This window comes from Notothenia rossii (genome assembly GCF_949606895.1).
Source record: "Notothenia rossii genome assembly, chromosome: 9".
Lineage (NCBI taxonomy): Eukaryota > Metazoa > Chordata > Actinopteri > Perciformes > Nototheniidae > Notothenia > Notothenia rossii.
The window spans coordinates 62,143,251-62,165,989 of NC_136907.1; the positions used below are offsets into that span (position 1 = coordinate 62,143,251).

The 22,739-nt window shown below is 40.3% G+C and overlaps 3 protein-coding genes across 5 annotated transcripts; 2 read left to right on the forward strand and 1 right to left on the reverse strand.

Moving 5' to 3' along the window:
* Positions 1-1,576: 1,576 nt before the first annotated feature.
* Positions 1,577-10,511, forward strand: capn10 (calpain 10). The gene is made up of 13 exons (XM_079651319.1): positions 1,577-1,889; positions 2,381-2,632; positions 4,423-4,554; positions 4,731-4,927; positions 5,076-5,299; positions 5,666-5,807; positions 5,963-6,129; positions 6,596-6,852; positions 6,931-7,133; positions 7,721-7,976; positions 8,509-8,702; positions 8,781-8,826; positions 9,415-10,511. Exons 2-13 carry the CDS (start codon positions 2,486-2,488, stop codon positions 9,442-9,444), a joined length of 1,995 nt encoding a protein of 664 aa, XP_079507445.1. The 5' UTR covers positions 1,577-1,889; positions 2,381-2,485; the 3' UTR covers positions 9,445-10,511.
* Positions 10,512-10,598: 87 nt separating this feature from the next.
* Positions 10,599-16,930, forward strand: eif4e2 (eukaryotic translation initiation factor 4E family member 2). Of its 2 annotated transcripts, none has more exons than XM_079651323.1 (8): positions 10,599-10,745; positions 11,904-12,015; positions 12,105-12,239; positions 12,704-12,808; positions 12,901-13,053; positions 13,137-13,277; positions 15,666-15,741; positions 15,832-16,930. In XM_079651323.1, exons 1-7 carry the CDS (start codon positions 10,726-10,728, stop codon positions 15,699-15,701), a joined length of 702 nt encoding a protein of 233 aa, XP_079507449.1. In that variant the 5' UTR covers positions 10,599-10,725; the 3' UTR covers positions 15,702-15,741; positions 15,832-16,930. The 2 variants fall into 2 exon arrangements, with proteins under 2 accessions (XP_079507449.1, XP_079507448.1); XM_079651322.1 differs by having other exon boundaries at positions 13,137-13,273.
* On the reverse strand, positions 16,227-22,636 carry LOC307020152 (phospholipid scramblase family member 5). 2 transcript variants are annotated; one of them, XM_079651321.1, is made up of 8 exons: positions 22,401-22,636; positions 20,977-21,328; positions 20,295-20,372; positions 19,991-20,183; positions 18,368-18,479; positions 17,746-17,845; positions 17,459-17,517; positions 16,227-17,165 (listed from the first exon to the last, which is right to left on the reverse strand). In XM_079651321.1, exons 2-8 carry the CDS (start codon positions 21,317-21,319, stop codon positions 17,139-17,141), a joined length of 912 nt encoding a protein of 303 aa, XP_079507447.1. In that variant the 5' UTR covers positions 21,320-21,328; positions 22,401-22,636; the 3' UTR covers positions 16,227-17,138. The 2 variants fall into 2 exon arrangements, with proteins under 2 accessions (XP_079507447.1, XP_079507446.1); XM_079651320.1 differs by having other exon boundaries at positions 19,991-20,372.
* Positions 22,637-22,739: the final 103 nt, after the last annotated feature.

The following is a 22,739-nucleotide window of genomic DNA, read 5'->3' on the forward strand; positions in this document are numbered from 1 at the left end:
TGTGACTCTGAGCCAGCACGCACAATACCAGGACCCTGAAACTGAAGCAGTTAAATTAAATTCAGCATTATTCATTTTATACCTACTCAGACATTTCAAAAATGTCCTCTTTGAAAATAGGTTTTCGAAGCATCCAAATGAAGAGCTCTTGCTTTCTCATAGACTGGATACATTGACGTTGTTAATAAATGTTTAGCATTTTGATGAAAAATAAACAGTGTGACATGTAAGACGTTTCGTAATACAAAATGTGTTTCATTTGACTCTGACTTGCTTGTCACACCCCATTTCCACAATTTGCAAGTTACTGTCGTGTATACAAACATTTATAAGCAATGGTTATGTGTGATATTAACCAAGGGTGTGTTAGGTTTAACACATCATAACATTAATTTAAAAGGTAATTGGATAAAAGGACAATACATAATGATGTGTGGTCATAATCATAGAGGACATGTCTTGTCTACATTGCTTCATAATGTTGTCTATAGCAAAAGAGGTCAGCAGGATGTAATGTGGTATATTGTACATTGTATTGTTTTCTCTCAGGTCTGTCTTGAAAAAGATAAAGATCTCAATGCCACAAACCTGTTACATGCAGTAAGAAGTATTGAGAAATTGTTATTCGGTAAAGGTTGCAATACAACAACATACAAATACTCAAGCACTTAATTATTATGTATTGACAATAAAGTAATCTAATCTAATCTAATCTTAAATGTGATGGTTCCTGAAAGCAGTAAATATGACTTTAGTAATTATTGATTGAGGACAATGTTATCCTGTATTCATTTTCTGCAGAGTTTAAACTATTTTCCTTCAGTGGGTCTTTCGTTGGTAACTTTTGCTGAAAGGAAATTAATTTAATATTTCAGGCTCAACACAAGTTATATATTTTGCATTACTTCACTTCAGTTTCTTCATTTTGGTAAAGCACTTTGAATTGCCTTGTGTTGAAAGGTGCTAGATAAATAAACGTGCCTTGCCTTGCCTTCAGATTTAAGTACCTGAACAGAAAGGACAGTACAACAATCTTAGTTTTCATTTAAATCATTAACTTAAGTCATCAACAATGAGTTACGAATTGGAATAAAATATGTTTTTCCCCCCCAATGTTTTGTTAGAATCAACATGGGAGTAAACAGATGCATAGAGATGATGTTAAAACTTACTTTTGTATTTTACTTTATTTATCAGTAAGCTTGCCACTGTCTTATTGTTGCTTGAATTGCTTGAAATATGAAATGTCAGCTTCTTCAATCCATTTTGCTCTCAATTTGCTCTCAATTTTGCTCACAAATGTCTCCTGGGCTCTTTGGAAATATGAATCATCTAAGTTTATATTGCAGTTTCATAAGCTTCTTCTTTATCAATAGCTTTCAATTCTGCTTTAGATCAGAACTGACTGATTTCATATATAAGATACTTTCTTAGTTACTTTCCTTTTTCCCTTTATTAGTACTCTGTGCATTTTTTAAAGAAAATAATGTACATTTGATCCTTAAAAAACATTGAAAAACATGTGACAGTACAGTGTGTAGTTCACAGTCCTGGCAGGAGGTGGCGGGAGAGTAAAGCCTGACAGGAAGGATTCACTTCATGAATGAACTGCTGATATCCAAGCGGAAGAGGATTTATATTCCATCTTCAGCAATATGATAATATGATGTGCCTGCTTTGGAAATAACTGGCAGTCATAATAATATATGACGTGCTTCTGGATAAAAAACTCGGTGTAGTTGTAGTTATATTTGTTAAACCATGATAAGATGAAGCGATACAGAGATGCTAAGTATTATGCTTGTGTGCATGAGAAGCTAGCTCGAGCTAACGGTTAGCTGCTGTGTTACGCCAGCTACGAGGGGAAAGATGATTAAAAGAGGAAAACGGTAAGGTACAGAAGTACAGAAGAGAGCCACACAAATACATGCTATGTCTGTACAATTACAATTAAGTAAAGAGATATATTCAAACAGGTTCTCTCATGTTTCTCTCCTGCTGTGGGTAACATAAATTAAAGGTAAAATAAACATGTTTGCTTACCACTGAGTAACTACAAAGTTTTGCCATGTTTCCCCCTGATATTAAACACCTAAAAGACACTTTACATACATGCAATGGTGTAATGGTGTAAGTATATCCATTGTACAATTCTATTATATGAATTGTTGTGGAATTATGAAGGAAAGTGAACTGATTGTGTTTGATTTGGTTCTGTCACATAATATAAAAAGGAAAAGGGAAGACAGTCACTGATTTATAAAAGGATTAGACTTCCACCTCTCTATTTACATCTGCAGCAAGGTGCAGCTTTCTATTGGTACATTTGCAGAAAACCACAATCCTTCGAAAAATATAATAAAACTATCTTTTGTTTTAGGTGCAATACCAGTATGAAAGGTACATGGCGGCTGTGAGGATGGTCACAGCTGGCTGAGGTCCACCCACTGGCCCGGCAGGTGATATCCAGGTTGTGAGAGGAGCCATGAAAGAAGCCGGCAGGGAAGGCTCTGGGCTAGGCGAGGCTCTGTTCGAGGACCTGGACTTCCCCTCTGACGACAGGGCCCTGTTCTCCGACAGCTCCACGCCCATCGCCACGCTGCAGGGAGAAGTCACCTGGCGACGTCCTCAGGTCAGTGACACTGTGGAAATGCCAGCGTGCATTCCTCTGTTTGTTTTTCATTTTCATTTTTGGCAACCAAATAAGTTGCATCAGTGAGAAGAATTTCTCATGTCAGAAGTTCAGTGTTATTTTGTACTATTTAAAAACACTATATTACAGTGATGCAAATTAGTCGCTTTTCGGCGCCTCCCGCTTTTCTAACGCTGATTTGGGTGACTTGTGTAATTCGTGGAGAACCAAAGAGTTTTCGTTTTGGGGGGGGGGGTCCGTCAGTCAGTCCGTCCGTCCGTCCGACTTATGCGGACAACTTCTCACTTCAGAAAGAAGAAATCTAGATCGCAAAATAATTAAACAAGCGAGTGCCTATTTTTCCTGGCCAAGGACAGGTTCCTTGAACACAACACGAGCGTAATGTGTCTTCACGTGGTTATGTCTCGTCTGAAAGGAGTAACGGAGAGCATCGGAAAGCCGCTCCAGCTCTTCAAATATTGCGGTACCCATAAGGAGCCGTACACATGCCGCAGTGTTTGCGAGGCTGTGTCTTTAGTTGTAAGCACAGTGGCGATCTGTTGTTATTAGCATCTGGTTAGCTAGCTATGCTAACGAATTTAAAGAGCTTTTCTACAACCAGGTGGAAGAGAGCTCTCTCCTGAGAGGCTCAAATAACCTCAGCTCAGTGAGGTTAAGGCACACCTTGATATGATCATTAGTTATTAATGAGACATTAGAGACTAAATTATTAACAGGTATAAAATATTATATGACAGTCACAAAAAAGTTGTTCAAAATAACAAGAATAGAGTTTGAAAGGGAAGTGATTTGTAAAATATCCAAAAAGAAAAAAAATCTGCTTACAGTTCTGTTTCATATGGGTGTTGAGAGATGTACCCATAGATCTCCTCATGTTGCTCTTAAAGTGCACCAGATTGATGCTTTTAACTTCAATAATAAAAAATAAAAAATCCCGGGGGAGCATGCCCCCGGACCCCTAGAGGAGGTTGGATCCCCCCCCACTTAAATCATGTTCACATGGATAGAATACTAAATACATTTGCACACATCTTGTGTCCATATCTTTCTGTTTTGGTGGTCATGCCACAACCGTGCACGTGAATGCATGCATGCGTCAAACATGAGTCATGGTAAAATATCTGGATTAAGAGGTTGCTTTTTCTTTCCACAGCATGAAAGAAAGGCCAAATGAATGGGCTGTGATTTTCTTTTTTTTAAGCAGAGGTTTAGTTAAATAATTTGTACGGCCCTCAGAGGATGTTGTACAAATTTAAAGGAAAAAGGGTCCCCACCCCTGCTGTAAATAATAATAAAAACCCTTGATTTATAACTTAACATCTCTGTCTCCTATTGATCTGAGTATGTTATAAAGAATAGCCAGTTAATTGAAGCATTATAGCACAGGCCTTTGTCAGATGGTATATTACGCTGTTTTTTTTCTGCTTCGAATAGTTCTCTATTTTTTCACCATACCTGTGTTTGCATCACTGATATTAAATATTAGATATGTATACATTTATTTTTTCTATTTATGTCTATGTGCATCATCTTGGAACCCGACAAATTATAGATTGATAAAAGCATATTGGGAGAGGCCTTGAGCTCAATATTAACAACTTCTGATTCAATTTGTTGGAACTTAAATTAAATAATATCAACATTATTGTTTCAAACACTTAAAAAACGTTCTGCGCCTAATTTCTTTTACCAGGAAAACAACAAATACCAGCGTTATTGACCATTTCTAAATCAGTGTCTTTAAATATACGTCTTTTTCACAACTCCAGGAGATCTGCCAGTCCCCTGCTCTCTTCCCTGACGACATCACCCTTGCTCATGCTAAACAAGGCTTATTGGGAGACTGCTGGTTCCTCTGTGCCTGCTCCTTCTTGCTCAAAAGCAGATATCTCCTGAACAAGGTACTAAAGCAACAACTGTATTCTCATTTAGATGTGATCAAATATTATCTACAGCTCTGGCATTGTACTGAATCTGGAGAAGCGAATGATGTCAGTGGCTAGACTAGCTTGCTGTAAAAAAGCATGTAATAAGCCCATTATCCACCGTACCTCCTATACTCTGTGTCTCTTTGTAGGTGTTACCTCCAGACCAGCCCCTGTGGGGGGACAGCAGGTACAGGGGCTCCTTCCAGTTTTGTTTTTGGAAACTGGGACATTGGACAGAGGTGACAATCGACGATCGCTTACCCTGCATTAACTCCACTCCCTGCTTCTCACGCTGCCACTCCCCTGCTGCCTTTTGGGTAGCCCTGTTGGAGAAGGCCTATGCCAAGTAAGTAGCTCCAGGAATTTCCCTCTACCCACAATGCACTTTGATTAAAGATCGTTTTTTAAGGTGACACTGGAAAGTTTGAACAACTCTGATTTATCCCCAAGTGAAGTTTGGTTATCCCGTTTTCTGTCCCTTTCACTTTCTTTAGGCTTCATGGCTCTTATGAGCGGCTGTGGGCAGGGCAGGTGTCTGAGGCCCTGGTGGATTTGAGTGGGGGGCTGGCGGAGCGCTGGAGCTTGGGAGAGTCAGAGGAGGAGCAGAGACCAGAACAGGACAGTGACCAGGTCAGGAGGAGAAGGCTGGACCTGAACCTCCTGTGTTCAGTGAAGGAAGAGTGTGCAGTCAGCTGCTCCACTCACAGCAGCCCTGGAGGTCAGAAAAAAGTAGATTTCATGCAGAAATAAGTGATATGTTTTTATTTGTATGTTATCATTGCCCCCTCAACCTCATAGATTCAAAATAGTAATAATGCAATGCAATTCAGGCAACATTTGAGAAGGGTGTAATAATATGCATAATAAGGCTTAATATATTGTTATATATTGCATTTATATCATTTGCATCTAATACATTTAAAGGAAATAGCTGGCCCTTGAAAAGCTAAAAAAAACAGAGACCAGGTTTCATCAAAATGTCTTGCACGATCCAAAAAAAACATACGCAATTTTTGTTCTAGCTTAAACATTGAGAAAGTGATTTCAATCCGGTGTCACCTGTTGACCTTGATGACTGCTGCAGGTGCCAGTGAGCTGGGTCAGTACCATGCGCTGACTGTCATGGAGTGGTTGGATGTGAAGATGCTGTCAGGCAGCAAACAGCTGCTGCTCAGGATCAGAAACCCCTGGGGAAGATGCTGCTGGGGCGGGGCCTGGATAGGGAGGTAGGCATGTGTCTGCTTATGTGTTTCATAGTTAAGATTAAGAGATGTGTCTTCAGACGACAGCACCTAAAGTCTTTGTGGAAGGCCCAGAGAAAGCACCTTTCAGACTTGATGTATTGTCTGAATTCACGCACACCATACCTCTCTGTCTGCAGTGGTGCTGGTTGGAGTTCTGTCGACCCTGCCTTGGCTTCGGACCTACAAGCCAGGGTGGCCGAGGGCGAGTTCTGGTTGGATGAGACCGAATTCCTGTCCCAGTTTGATGATGTCACAGTGGGCTACCCCATCAATGATGAAGGGCACCTTAAGAGCATCTATACTGGTAATTTCTAAAGACCACATCTTAAGTGCATTATGAGGACATTCAAAGTAAAGGATAATGCTTTTATAATGTTTCAAGACTGCACAAATTAAAACACACAATGCTTTCTGATACACTATATAAACATAAAACATTACACATGTGAATTATAAGTATTTTATGGATCTTTTTCAATTGTTAAAGGCTACAGGTTGACTGAATACATCATGACTTCCTATACACACCTCAACAATCTACTGGAATCAAAGTATTCTATAAAAGCCACAAAATATTATAATTTATTACTTTATTTGTTAAATATGTGATCATACATATCGATTCATCCGTAATATTGCATGCTTCATTATGGTGTTGACTACAGTTAATAAGATGGTTTCATAGACAGTGTAATTAATTAGGGTAAACCCACTACCTTTTGACCTCCTTGGCTCCCCTTTTTAACCCCCATAACTCTCCTCTCTGACAGGAAGTCCACTGACACACTACCACCAGCTGGCCGGCCGGTGGATGGAGGGTCACTCCGCTGGTGGCAGCCGAAACTGCAGCAGCTACGGCAGCAACCCCAAGTTCTGGCTCAAAGTGTGTGAGAGAGGAGAGGTGCTAGTGTCCCTGCTGCAGCACAGAAAATGGAGGAAGACAGAGAATTGCACACAAACGCCATTAGAGGATAGCAAAAACACAAAACACCAGCACTACCAGGCTATCGCTCTACACATGTGGAAGGTTTGTCCCATGGCTTGTAAGGAAAATAAACGTTTGTGTCCTTGCATTGTGTCACTAATGTGTTTTTCCTGCTGCTAGGTGGAGAAAAGGCGTTTCAATCTTAGCCGAATGTTGAACAAACCACCTTGTGTTTCTACTCACTGCCACGCCTACGAGAGAGAGGTGGTTCTCCATCAGCAGCTGGAGCCTGGGTTCTACCTGCTGATCCCCAGCACCTACCAGCCAGGAGCGGAGGCCCGCTTCCTCATCAGGGGGTTCTCCTCCTCCCCCACGTCTCTCAGGTAAGGACAACTTTCAGAGAGAGTAAATAAGTTCCTGTTATTTATTTAAAAATACTCAAAACATAAAATACATCCATGTTATGTTTCTTTGTGTGATTATAACGTTTGAGCAAATTCCAATTTCGAAAAGTCAGAGTACTTTTTTGGATTCATGTGCTTTTAATGGATGTAAAAAACATGTTTCTGTCCAAAATCAAAACGGGATTAGCTATTTTGCCCATTCAACAATCTCTTAATCATACATTGTTGATATTATTAAGCGTCTTTGAGCATTAGGAAAAGCGCTATAAAAGTCCCATTTTTTATTATTATTATTATTATTATTATTATTATTATTATTGTTAACTGTTTTATGACTATTATTTATTCATTTTAATTTAATTAATCATGATTTATGATTTATTTGTGCACACATTCTTTTTCTCCATACCAATAAAAAGGTATCATCTGGTAAACAGTGACATCTGCTGGTCAATTAGTCACCTCACAATTTATTTTCTCCACATTTTCCTATTTCCATGTTTTCCCATATGTGCTGCAATTGACTTCAATGAATTCTATCATTACAATATTGGTGTCCTCCTCAGTGCCCTGAAGAGCCCAGCACCTTCACTGCCGTCAACAACAGATGGAGAGTGGGAGACCTGTTACTTCCAGGGCTCGTGGGTGGACGGAAGGACAGCTGGAGGAAGCAGGAACTTCCTGTCTCACTGGCAGAACCCCTGCTTCCCCTTTACAGTTTGTGATGAGTCAGCAGTGACGTCAGGAGTTAATGTCAGGATTACCCTACACCAGAGCCGCCCTGACACGGACCTCCACCCTATTGGCTTCCACGTTTATAAGGTCAGTCAAACAAAGGGCGATTACCAGTGTCATGTAGAGTAACAGTACATTCAACTCAATCAACACACTCTGTTCAATGCTTTTTCTTTTTGTGCATTCTAACATTGAAACCTTTAGGTGTTTAAGCTAACTTTGCATTTGCTCACATACTGTAGTTTTATGTCTGTGAATTTTCTTAGGAACAACAACGGGCCGGCTAAAATGATCGGTCGTGCTTTTTACAGTACTACGGCTTCCACAGAGGACATTTTTTATGGATTTTTTGTCAAAGCACTTCAGATATTCATTGCTATCGGGATGTTAAGAGCATTCCATGGAATATAACACAAAGTGTATCTCGAGCCGGTTTCTCAAACTTACCTTTAATAATATCTTCAAATAATATGATACATAATAATATCTTGAAATGTAAGTTAGTTGTTAGTGTCTGCAAGTTTACCATTAATGAACAACACTAGCCTGTGAAGAAAAAAATATTAAGATTGCTATTGATTATAACTCTACACTGCCTGAGCCTTTGATCTGTGTGCAGTTGTCAGAAGGGGAATCCCAGCAGACATTACCCAGGGACGAGGACCCCGCGGCCAGTTGTGTCCCTCACTGCTTCACCCAGGATGTCCTCCTGGCCTGCTGCCTCTCTCCTGGAGCTTACACCATCGTGCCCTCCACCTACAGGCCTGACTGCTCAGCCAGCTTCACCCTCAGCCTGGCCCGCAGAATACACAGGTAGGACATATTGAAACAGTATCTTTAGGTATTATTATATCATCGTCATAAATAATGGTGGTTTTGTGTCTTTTTTAGGAAGGTGGTGAAAAGCCAGGAGAGACTGGGAAGAGCCATTGAAGAGGTCAGTTATTGGAAATAATTTAGTACTGTTAAATGAGAAAAACGACTTGGTAACACTGACTGACAAATCTTCCTTATCCCACCAATCAACCCGGGTTTTTGTCATGGTGATTTACAGAATCTATAAAATATACCAACATTCAAAATGTACATTACAAAAGGCAGAATTTCTATTATCTAATTAGAGATATAAAAATAGATGACTAAAGGAGGACAGGAATTTTAGGATAAAAGTACACAACTATATAGAATAACGTTTTTAAGTATTAACCACAAACCTTCCGTCAAAACATATTTTGTCGCAGCCCTGGCATTATGTTACATTATGGTAAAGAAACTGTCTCCATAAACTGTGCCAGTGTTTCAATTTCAACGAAGCTCAACAAATCAAATGATTATGATTTTGGAAGCTTGATGGTAGGATGAGGCAGAGCGGCAGCAGCTTGACAGCAAGTCATTCCTCCAGATCAATTCAATTCATAACCCTTATGCCTACTTTAAAAACCTGCAATTATAAATCTGTGTTTGTGTCAGAGGATGGCAGCACTGACTAATCGCTTTTTCTTGCTCTTGTCTCTCTGGGCGGCAGATCTCTCACATCTCTGTGATGCAGAGCTAGTTCTCTGGGACTGTTGCTGCTCCGCTGACGTCGACTCACCTCCCGGTGCCTCTTGGCCCATGATGAAAGAACCAGCTCTCCCATCCACCCTCACCAAGGAGGATGTGTGTGTTTGTGTGTGCATGTATGTGTACCACCAGTGGCTGAGAAGGCAGGCACATTTAGTGGGAATGTGTGTGTCGGTAGTCCTGGAAACCCCTTTATCCTAACCCACTGAGGCTCAGGGCTGATGGGCAGCCACACACTCATCGGCGATTAGGACATCAGAGGTTGTCGGTGGGCTGGGCTGCTAATGAAGTATGACGGGACTGGCTGGTGTAAACAAACAGCCGCCATTGAAGAGGGCCGCCGATCCTCTTGCTCATTCACTCGCTGGTGCGCCTGCCGGCCCGGAATAAAGGGCCCTCTCATGAAGGTCCTCACAGAGGCACAGGGGGCAAGGGGCGAGGGGATGGTCTCCGACAGCAGAGCCAACCAAACCACACCACACCATACCGTGCCATACCATGCCAGAGCTTTCCTCCCATCCCTGTCCCCCAGACACTCTGCACCTCACCTAGCTTGCATTGTTTGGCCATATACACAGACACAGGGTTTTCTTAGTACTTCTTACCCAACATGAGTACCATCTGGACTAACACCAAAGTCAGGCTGGACCTAAAGAAGTCCATTTTGTTCCTGACTCCATCCTCACCCCCCAGCTCCCTTTTTGTCCCCCCAGACTCGGTCCACAGCTCTGCCTGGACCTGAACAGAGCCAGGGTTTGAAGTTGCCGCCAGAACAGATGACAAGCGGATGAAACGAAGGATGCGGCACATCAGAGGAGGCCGGTTCATAAGAAGAAGCCGCCAGTCCTTTTTTGTGTTGAGGCTGCGTATGTGTGGTGGTGTGTGTCTGCCTGCTTGTAGCCATGTCTGTTTCTTGAAGTCACAGGGTTTCTGTTTATTCATTTGAGCCAGTGTTAACAGAGACATTTCAGAAAGCTATAATTGACTAATTAGGAGTGGCTGTGTATTTATTATGTTTGGGAGTGAGATGTGTGAATAATGAATAAAATATTAAAACTACTTGGTGGTGATGTAATTAAGCTTTAAATAAGTATGTATATTCCAAGTGTTAAATAACTACATTTGGTGACAAATTGAGGAAATATGTGTGTAGCCCCACGTTCATCAACACGACCGAGCGTGCGCGTACTCTCGAGTCCTCAATGCGCGCCGCCGTTCCTGCGGAATTCAGGAGACTGTGGTTGGACTCCGAAAGGCTACCACCTAGAAAATAATGAACAACAAATTTGACGCGTGAGTAAACAAAAGTTTCTGTGGCAAATCTACCAGAGAGTGGGCCCCCCCATCGTGAAATTCACGGGGGAGCGTAACGTTAGTGAAAGCTGTTGCGTGTAAAATGAGAGGTGTGTCAGCTTCATTGCATATCCTGCATGCTCTGTAAGGTTTATAAACTCACATTAGAGCCAGTTTTAAACACACAGAGGTGCATTTAAAACGAAGTAAAGACACAGATTACATCGTATTTCAGAAAGGAGATGGTGCTGTGTTGTTAGCGGTAGCTTAGCCTGGCGGAAGCCTGACAGGCCTGTATCCTCGGTGTGCCAGTTGTGGAGAGGCCGGGGAAGGTGTGCGCAGCCTCGGATCAAACTATACTGTCATGGACTCATGGCCCTAAAGTAATGGCACAAAGCTGACATTTCATGTAGGATATTCACCGTAAGAGTATTTTAGCAACAGATGTGTACGTATGCAATTTAACAGTCTAGATGTTTGCTGTTCGTGGTTAAACAATCACACTCAGTTGAGAGTTTCTAAGCTGTAATTTAGCAGCCCAGCAATACATTATATATCCTTATGAAGGTTATTATTATGTTCCTGTTTTTGCACTATTTTGTCAACCCCATTAATATCAACTAGTGCAGAATAGTCTTTATAATAATACAGTTTAGCACCACAAACGATAGAGGGGAATCCCTTCTTGATATTGTGAGTTCAGGGCAATCTTCGTTCACTCATTTCAAATGAAAGCAGATGGACATTTAAAATGCAGTTTGAATGGTAAAAATCCGTTCAGCAATTATGGACATATCAATGTCAAGGAGTATAAACATCAGTGGGCTTTAAGCTGTAGGTTTAGTGATTTAAACATATTTACTCAAGGAAATATATTTTTGCTAATATCTATTTTCGAGGATTTTAAGTTGCAATATAAGACCGTGGGAACATCGATTCCCTTACAACAACAGCCTTCAAAGTGACCACAAGTTGACTCAACACTTCCCTAAAACTGTTTAAACTAAAACTGAACTTCTTTATGATGTGTTATGCCAGCATTAGTTAGCATTTACACCTTAATTACTTTTTAACCAAGATGCAAGTCCCCCTTAACTTAAATGAAGTCAGGTCATGATACAAAGATCTTTTTTTGCCTAATGTTTCCATCAAATCCAGTCTGAAAGATGATGACAGTGGAGACCACGACCAGGACCAAGGCTCACCGAAAGACAGTGAGAAGGAAAAGACTGAAGACGAGGACAAAGACCAGAACAGCTCCAAGAGAAAGGTCAGCCCATTATATAATGACTCATATGAGTTTTCATCTCCAAAGTTAGTAGTATAGTATAGTCTAAGTTCCTTTCTTGATTTCTGCAGATGGTGGTGCCAGGGGCAGGAGAGCACCCTCTTCAATACAATTACACCTTCTGGTACTCCAGGCGCACCCCAGGGAGACCAGCCAGTACTCAGAGCTACGAGCAAAACATTAAACCGATTGGTGGCTTCGCCTCGGTAAGTCGCTCCTCATCCAGTACATTAGAAAGGGTGGGGGGAACTCTCTTTGCTTCTAATTATCACCTTAGCAAGGCACAGTGCAAAGCATGAATACAAGCCTCTCTTGACTGATACACAAATATTTTAGGATGTTTTAATGAAGACATAAAATATTGTGGCTTTTTTAATACTTACTATACACTGACTCTTTTGACTTACTGTAATATGACATCTTTGTGGCATACTATATTATGATTTATAATACAAAATTACCACATACTATATTATGATTTTACAACTAATCTAACTAACTAACTTACAAAAATCACAACTAATTGTAACTTTAAGTGTATCACTAATGTAGCCGGCTCACTAAGGGGCGATGCGGTCTTAACACCTATGAAAAAGGGTCTTTTAAAAATAATTTAAAAGGTATAAAATGTAATTATTCCTGCATATTCCCTGTTCTTGTCTTTCCCAAGGTGGAGCAATTCTGGCGTTTTTATAGTCACATGATCCGGCCAGGCGACATGACAGGCCATAGTGACTTCCACCTGTTCAAAGAGGGTATTAAACCCATGTGGGAGGTCGGTACTACATATATTATTTTAATACATTAAATGAATTTAGATTTGTAAATGAAAAACCCAGTCTAAATCCATGCCATGTTGTTTTAAAGGATGATGCCAATAAGATGGGTGGGAAGTGGATCATCCGTCTGAGGAAAGGCCTTGCATCGCGCTGCTGGGAGAACCTGATCCTGGCAATGCTGGGGGAGCAGTTCATGGTTGGGGAGGAGATCTGCGGGGCTGTGGTGTCAGTCCGCTTCCAGGTAAACAGACACGCACTCCTGTAGTACCTCGTCTCACACTGCATGTTTCAGTATCATCATCATGCCCTCTCTTCTCTTCTCAGGAGGACATCATCTCTATCTGGAACAAAACAGCCAGCGACCAGGCGACCACTGCCCGCATCAGAGACACGCTGCGCAGAGTCCTCAACCTGCCTCCCAACACCATCATGGAGTACAAGACTCACACAGACAGCATTAAGTATGTATGTCTAATCGTTTAATTATTTTCTCTCTCTTTCTATCTAACTCACAAACATGTGTGCATGCTCACAGAATGAACATTTATGTTTTTAAATATGATGCATTATTGTTGCGTCAAAGAGTGTGATGATATACAACTTGGACAGATAGATAGATAGATAGATAGATAGATGGGTGTGGTAATCTAATTGCAAACATTTGCATGTTGCAGCTTCTCAGTTGTTAACATTTGCTGCTGTTATTTGAATAGGTGTTGGTTCCAGTGTTGTTGGAAGAAAACATTGAAATGATCATGCAAACAAGATCATGCATTGTTCAGGCATTTTTAAAAGCTAGAACAGGGCTTGTTTTGAACGGCTGAATGATTGGCCTCTGATATTGCAGCTTGCAGCTTTCTCAAGAAGCGCTCATACAGACAGCTGAACACTTGACACTACGCTTCCTTTTCTTTGTTCCTGAGCTTCCATGGCATAGTTCTGTCACTCAGCAAAATACACTCTGGTTCATCATAGCAAACGGCAGAGGCAGACATACTATATTACTGACTTTTTCACAATATACTACGTCGGGCTGCACGATATTGGAAAAAACTGACATCGCGATATTTTTCTTCCCCTGCAATATATATTGTGATATGAAAAAATACAGGAATTGAAGAAAAGAGAGTTTCTGTTGTCCGCAAACCATCCTTTCAGCAACAAGCTGAGCTAGCTCGGTTATCCTGCTGTGATCTGATCAAGAATGGTTGTGATTGGTGGTTTGCTGTGCATGCAGAGCCTGCATGTCACTCACTCAAGTACCCCTGACATGAGAGCCACGACCCATTTGAGTTAATTTGCCTACTTAATATCGCACGTCCTAAAAAATCAATAAATCGCATGTCCTGCGATGTCAATATCACGCATGCGCATAACGCTATTATCATCACGACACGATATATCGTGCAGCTATGACATTTTTAGGAGGGATGCACGATATTGGTTTATTGAAACCGATACCGATAATTTCCTGCTTCTCAAGACCGATACCGATAACCGATAATAACATATATATATATATATATTAAATGTACCTGTTGCCTTTTTCCCTCCTCGTGGAACTTCTGCATTGCATTTGTTAATACAAATAGCAAGCGAACTATCTAACTCTGAAACTTTGAAATAGTCCCATACTACCAACGACATGTTTGTTTACTGTCCTGGCTTCACGGCCGCACACCATTTACGTCACAGCCAGGCATGAGTTAGGGAGCGCTGGATTTGTGAAAAACTCCCCTTTTCCTAAACCACTAATACCACAGTACTGGCAAAACGGGAGGAGCCGAGTGAAAAACAAGCGTCCCTCATCCCAATCCACCCACACCGCAGTATTTTTTTCTTTTTTTTTATCCAAAAAATATATATATATTGTATATTATCGGGGCTATTAATACTTTTATCGGGTTTATCGGGTTTATCGGGATGACGTCATAATTCCTAATATCGGACCGATAATTTACCGGGCCGATAATTATCGTGCACCACTGATGTTTAGGACACATGCTGTTTTTATTTTTGTATAATTTAAGTAAAAAAAAGGTAACTTAATCTACCTCTGCCAATACCAAAGTTCCCAATCAGTGAATGATGTATGAAAAATCATCCAAAACAACGTTTGCCTGGGCCCCTGCACCACTCAATCAAGCATGGATTGTAACTTTAGTATTTCCAACATACATGTAACGTCAGCAGGCTATATGCGGCATGTAGCAGCAAAAGAAAGTGCAGTCCATGAGCGGCAGCCTTTAAAGGCCTGCTGCGGACAACATGCTGCGGACAACATGCTCCACTCAGTTTTGAGAGTCATGTGGCCCCAACCCATTGCTTCACAGATCGCTATTCACTTGTTTTTTCTTAGTTATCGAAAATGTCCCGTGTCTAAATTGCGCCCAACTTCGATACCACACCTACTTGGATCCCCAACAATATAGTCCCCAATTATGAAGTAGATCCAATGAAAGGTTCTCGAGATCATACAAGATTCCTTTCTAAGAGTTTAATAAACATTTAATTAGAAAGTGATCAACAATATACTAGATAATGAACATAAATAGTTTTTAGCAGCACTAAGTAGAGCATTACTCTCTTAATTTTCTTTGGCAATTATGATTTATTTATTGAAGCATCCAGAACAACATCCAGAGCTATAAAAGAACTGATATATCATTTTTTCCCCTATTTGTTGTGTTATAAAAGAAAGACAAGTCAAACACCACCATGTATGCAACACTGTCATGTTTCATGTGCTTTTGCAGTAAATTGATGCAGTTGTGATTTTCCCATTGAAAAGGCCTGAATGTCCAAACGTGGTGTTTATTTTGAATGATGATGTGCTGCATCCTTTGTTCACAGAGCATGGGTAGACTTCCATGGACTGGTGAACCCTAGTGGCGGACGTTAGCCCCTCACACAGACCACCTCTGAAAGAGTAGGAACTGTTGCTACATTATTCCAAAGTGAAAGATAGTTTCTCTCTGATGTGCTGGTGCTAATGTTTGTCTCTGTTTGCTGTGCATAGGTGTGTGTATATGTGACATGCCGGGGGATGACGAGTCCTGGGAAGGAAACCTCTATGTGGATTGGGACTGTAACATGAAGACAGAGCAAAAGTCAGAAACAGAGGCAGGAAGACCATTCCTTATTTGCGTCAAATTGGAAATGAACGGAAAAGCCTGTCGAACTGAACCTTGCCGAAGAGGGAAATATGCGTTACTTTTAATCAACCAGAGAAGACTGATGCCTCAATTTTTATTTTTTATTTTTTTAATGCAAGTTGTAACATCTGTTAACTTGCCACAAGAGGGAGGCCATGTGACAGGTATTCGCTGATCTGGTCATTAGCTGTTAACAAAGTGTACTTGACAAAATACGACAAAACCAGTCTGTTATAATACTAGATTTAACTGCTTAACATCACATTTCCTGCTGTCTAAAATGAATCTGTTTTATTAGGACTTCAACAGGGTTGCAGGTCGATTTTTTTTTTTTAATTACAGTGCTGTATTTTAACTACAATTCGTCTGACATTTCGAACCAGAAAGATTACTATTATTGTGTACGATATATTTGTAAATACAGTCCACTTCAAAGATTGCTTAACTGAATCAGCAATGATTCTCCATTTTACGTGAAAGTTAATCCCAAAGGATGAGGAGCATCCTGTGTTGGGCAGAAGGTTGTATAACCGGCATCTTAAGAATGGACTGCCAAGCTGCCTAAATCACTGTGCCTGGCCTCGAGCCCGAACCAGTTTTCCCTTCTGTCTGTCACGTCTTCATCCCGCCTTTAAACAATCCAAGGGATGGGTTCTGCTTTAATGTCCTCAACAAAGGTGTTCAGGTGTCCTGGAACACCGACCTTCACTCCTTTTCCATTTTGTAGTAAAATAAATGAAACTGGGCCCAGGGTCAGGGTCTGTTACAGTTTTTATCAATGCTCGGGAGCATTTTTTTGGAACCATGCCAAGAAAGCGCCTATAGTTTGTTGAAAAACTGTAATGCTGCCAGTGTTTGTGGGTATGATGATGGGTGCAGGTGTGTGTCAAAAGTGAAGAACACATTTGGATGTACACCTGATGGAGTATAGCAATAAATGTCAAATATGCATCTGCTGCTAAATCTGGTTCAGTGTCATTTTCTACATATGTTTGTTGAAACACAATTGTTGAAGCACAGATCATTCCTTACTTTTTCTTTATAAATACAATTCACTGATACGGTCTCGTGTACCATCAACTGACCCCTCTGGTGTGCCTCATCAATTGTAGCACACACTGACGCTGTAGCAACAATGTCAGTTTACCTTTTTATTGATCCTTTTCATTGATCAGCTCATTTCAAAGAACATGTAATTCTGTAGGGAAAAAAGTGAAAGCAAATCAGTTAAGGGACAAACTAAGGGCCTTTTTCACAACATACATGATATGTACTAGTAGGGAAATCAAAGGTATTAATACAACTATGAACAATTTCTATATTGTAGTCATTTATGATGGTAGCATTCACAATATCAGAACTCTAAAACTGAATTCAGCTATGTTTAGTTTAGATATTTACACTTGTATTGTCCTTTCTGTAAAAAAAGGCCTATTATAATAAATAAAGTATGAACAATGCAACAGTGATAATATAAATTAATTTGCTTACCAACAAGAAAGTGGCTGCCAGCAGCATTAGTTTGGAGTGTGATTCCATACCGAGTGGCACTGGAAGAGACACATTTAAATACAAATTGACATTAAGGTTCTCAAACTATGGGGTGCACATGACTATGGGATATTATGTGGAGTTTACTTAAGTAACATTTCATTTCTCAAAAGACATTTTGATATGTAAACACGTGTGTAACTCAGTCATTGTTGTCATGTTCTGTCATGCTCATCAATTTGTTTTTTTTGTGGAAGTTTTTTAAACCTTCCTTGTGCTCAACTCACCTTCCAACCCAAAATATTCATGGTCCATGTTATAATCGTCATTGAAGCCAGGCCATTTCTTCCATATCGAGCCCATTCTCTCCCCAATGTTGGAGACAATCTGGAGAAGATTAAAAGCAAAACATAGCAATTAAAATAAGTGTGTAGAATATTTTTATTTTTGTGTTGCTTAACCTTAGATGCACGAGTGACTGGACCCTACACTCTTCCATAAGTGGGTAAAACAGGAAAATGTGTTTTTAAGCCATTTTGGTTAAGAAAAATCACTTGTATAATATTTAGTATTATAATTTGAAATATTTAATATTACTTTTTTCACTATTTAGAATTTTAGAATTGATTTTACATTTTGAAAAAAACAACGAAATTCCATAGAAAATGCTTGCGGGTCATTTTTGACCCACTTATGGAAGCTTGGGGTATTAATACAAAAACTACATTTTCTTAAAATGTATACAATTTAAATAAAACATTTGAATGGCATGATATCCAAAACATGTTTTTTGAGGAATAGCTGGAATACAAAATGATAACATTTTTTAATTACAAAGATACTCTAAAAAAAACACTTCACCGGGTCAAAAAAGACCCACTTATGCATCTAAGGGTTACATATCACTACCTGGAATTGCTGGTTAGAGAAGCATCGGGATGGACAGCAGGAGCCCTGGATTCTGATGGTGGATGCTCCTTCTGAATCACACACTTCCAGGAGAGGGGTGAACATGCTCCACCTGAAAACAAAGGCCCCCAACACACACCAACTCAACCCGTACCCTTACATAATAATCGTGCAATAAGCAACCTAGCAGATACACTGGCCAGTACTTCACACAGTGGCGCGGCATAGCCTTGATGCTTGGTTGATCACATTTTCAGCTGTCATGGTTCTGCAGCACTAAAACCATTGTTTGCTTGGTATCGGAGGAGTTCAAATTGGGGCAGGCTTTATTCGAGGACAACTGAGAGAATATTTATACCAAGTAAATCTGAGCTCAACGAAACCTCTGCCAGGTCAGTCTTAATTGGGGGAAATTTCATTGAGTGTGGCTTCTGAAAAACTCTGGATCCGGCACACACCACAGTACCTCAGCTAACCCTGGAGTCAAATTCAGGCCAAAGGAAGAAGAAAGTATTTTGGTTTGCCTACAGTAGATTGGGTGCTGCCATTTCGCCCATTAGTCAACATTCCCATTAAGAAGGACGTCGCATTCCTTCCCTCCCATGCAGCCCGGGGCAGCTTTGTCAGTATGTCTCCATCCAAGCAGCTGTTTAGTGCATTAAGTCTCACAGGTTTAGACTGCACCCCGGCTGGGTGGAACAGTAAAAGCTTCCACTGCTATTTACAGACAGGCTGGGCATCTCTGATGGCTCAGGGTGGCCAGAGGCTGGGAGGGACACGGAAAAAAAGCTCACATGTTCAGTCTGAGAATGTATAAAGATTGCTGGTACAGTATTCTTATAGTGGAGGTCAAAGGGTACATTCATTTAAATTACAAAAAACTTGAAAGATTACATTTCTTTCAACTCAACTGTATTTCGACAACATCATAAATGTCAAACCTGGTCAAATAAAACGATCCTGATTGTTATTAGTATTAGTAGATGGCACAATTCCACCACTGACCCAAATACCACACCGAAGACACCTTTAATTAAAAGAATCAAATCTCTTTTTTAGTTTTTATCAAATGTTTTTGCTGCATCAGTAAAATCTTAATTTGAAAAAGTATTACAAAAATAATTTATGTCATATAACAGTTGAACTGTTAACTGTGCTAGTGTGAAAAACAGAAATCACATGTTTTACTTGAAATAATACAACATTTTAAGTAAAATGACTGCAGGAAATATTTGTTTGAAGAGAATTTTACTTAAAGCACCAAAAGTAAATCTACCCATTATGTAGGATATTTCTTAATAAATTATATTATTGATATGCATTGATTACTGGATATAATTTATAACGATGCACCATTTTTTATTTTATTTGTCTATTTTTAATTCTTTATTTATTTGGGGACACATTACATTAAAAGTACAGTTTTGCCTGAAACATGCACCATATTTTAGACACTTATCTTCTGTTCTACAGGTTACATCTGCAAAGTAATTTAAATATAGCATGAAATAGAAGATTCTCTAAAGTATTCCCAAGCGTTTATAAGAGTTGGTACTTCAGTAAGTCTACTCTTCAGCACTGAAGTTGGCCCGGGGCAATAGAAGTACGTTTTGACTTCCCTACCTCTGAAACACAGTGCCTATGAGTTGTTTGTGAGGTGTGTACGCCCTCATCTCCATCAGGCAGCAGCCGAGACAGCAGGCGTCCACTCTGAGGGGCCTTTCAAAATAAAAGACCTGCCGGCCCTGACAGTCGAACCCCCGCAGGGAACAGGGCCGAGCTGGACCGCAACACTGGAGGCACACACAGGAACTCTCTGACAGATCAAAGACAATACACTGAAAAACATTAAAACCCACACTATCTTCATATGAAAAGCAAATGATGGGCTCAGTTAAGACATGTGTAGCTGAACATGGGTCAGTACCTTCCACAGCCACAAATAACTGTGACCTGTGACCTCCTGTGCTGATGCTGTAGATCCTCCTTGGAACACATTGTGGACCTGCAATGAGGACACATTATTATTTAAAACAGAAAAACATATTCACTGCAAGTTCTTTTTTTTTTTTCTTTCACCTATTATGCAAAATCCACTTTTTCATGTCTTGTATACATAAACATGTCTCCCCTCTGTGTAAAGAGATTCTCTCACTTTTTGTCCTGATCCATTTATATAAAAACCTGTCTGAAAATGAGCTGATCAGATTTTGGCCACTCTATGATGTCATAATGAGGTTTTGGCTTGTGTAACCATTAGCCAATCACTAACCAAGGTAACCCCCCCCCCCCCCCCCCCCTCCACCTTATCACCTGAATCTCCTCCTTGAGCATCATTGTGTTCTTTTTAACCAAATATCTCTCAGAGGGGCGTGGGGAGGGGCTCCTTATTTTCATCTAAAGTAACAGACACAGAATCCGCCCTTTTGAAACATTGCTGAAACAGAGGGGATTATGGGATGCTGCAATGCATGATCTGTTTGGTATTTGGAGCCAAACACTTCAGAGACATGTTTTGTATATATCTGAGACCTATAATATATTGATGAAAAACAGTATAATGGGAGACCTTTAAAGAAAGATATGCCAAAGTGACACCCCCTTCTCACCTTGCAGCTCTGGTCTGGCAGTGATGTGTATTTGACTGACTGTTTCCAGCACAGACAGGAAGTGTGATCCTGCTGCACCTCCAGGCTCCTCCACCCCTGGCAGACTGACTTTCCCTGGTTGCTGCATGAATCCGTTTTTCATCATCCTCCCAGGAGCCACACCTGACAGCTGCCCATCAGATTGACAGTCAGGCGGTGTTTGGGTGCTTTTGGGCCGAGGGTGGTGAGTGTGGCATTCACATGAAGGCCCGCAGTGTTTCTGGAAAGCTTTGAAGATCATCTGGATGTGCTTCTCTCTTTCCAGTTGACCGAAGGGAAGAGGCTGATTGGTCACCGCTGACATGGTGTAAAACTGAAAATATATGTTGCACCCAGAAATAACATATCAATGACAAGCAATTATACTGTGAATATATAAGGTGGGATACTTTGTTCACCTTTGTTTACCCGAGAGTATAAAACCAGCGTCAGTAATCGCTCATTTGTTGTCTATGTTTGGATGTAATTATTTAGACACCAGACTCGTGTTAAACATAAATCCAGGACTTTTTGGAGTTACAGAAATAATTGTTGTGTTTAAATTGTCCTCATAGTGTTTAATAATGTAATGAAAGTTATAGTAAGAACATCATTAAAAAGTCATACAGTAGTATTCAAGGTCAATATATATCATACAAATGAATAGTAGGCTATAATACGCAATTTAATGGAAATCATAAAACATCCTATGTTTTAAAAATGCATCAAAAGAAGTCATTGATAAATACTATAGGTCACAAAAATTTATTAATATGGATTTAGTATAATATGTATGTATAAAATAATAAGTGTAAAGGCGAAACGATTATCAGATTAGGGACCGTTGACCAAAATCTTATGAAATGGGGTCTACGGTATGTCATTAAAAAAGTCATAGTATTGTATGTCATCAAAAACGTTGTTTCAAGAAGTATTTCAGAACACTATTGACTAGATCGTCCAAATAATAATTTCACATTTCCCCTGAAGTAGAGGCTTACAAACAAATAATTAGATTTATCTCTTGAATTTACAAGAGAAAGCTCAAGAAAAACAACATTCCCTATCACACAAAGTTCCTTCAGGAGGTTCAGGGTGTTCTCTGGCACCAATATAAACGCCCTCCCCTTACGACAAAGGGATTTTATCACTGCAGCCAGCATCAGCCTCTTCTTTATTCAAATCACACACACTCAGCTTTCACAGTTTGCCCCATTCTGCTGCTGTTTGTAACTTTCTATACGATATTCCTTAACAAAAAAATGAATTCAACTCTAACTCCTGTCCTGCAAACAGACAGGGATTGCTGAAAGATAAGGTGCCAAAATTGTAAATATTTTCTACAGTCATTAGTATTAAACAGTATTTAAGGACAGAAAACAGCACAACAAAGCACTCTTGCTTACCGTCTGAGGTCGACCTCCGGGTACCTAAAGACTCTGACTGTGAGAAGGATATAACCAGACAAACATCCACGAGTCGTCATGATCAGGAGGGCTGAAGCACATACCTCCTTACAACCTCTGTGTGTCTATGTAGTAATGTTTTTGGCGTTGTGATGTGTGTGTATGTGTGTGTCACCACCGGTCTCACCCCCTGACTCTGTTTCCATCCCAACCAGGCGGATCTGCCTTTTGTTGGGTTAAAAAAGACCCCGCTCGGCCATGTAATTGAAATCCTGCTTCCAGAGGTGGGGGGGCTGTGCAGTGGCTCTGTGTTTTGGGGTAGCCTGGGAGCTGTTAGTG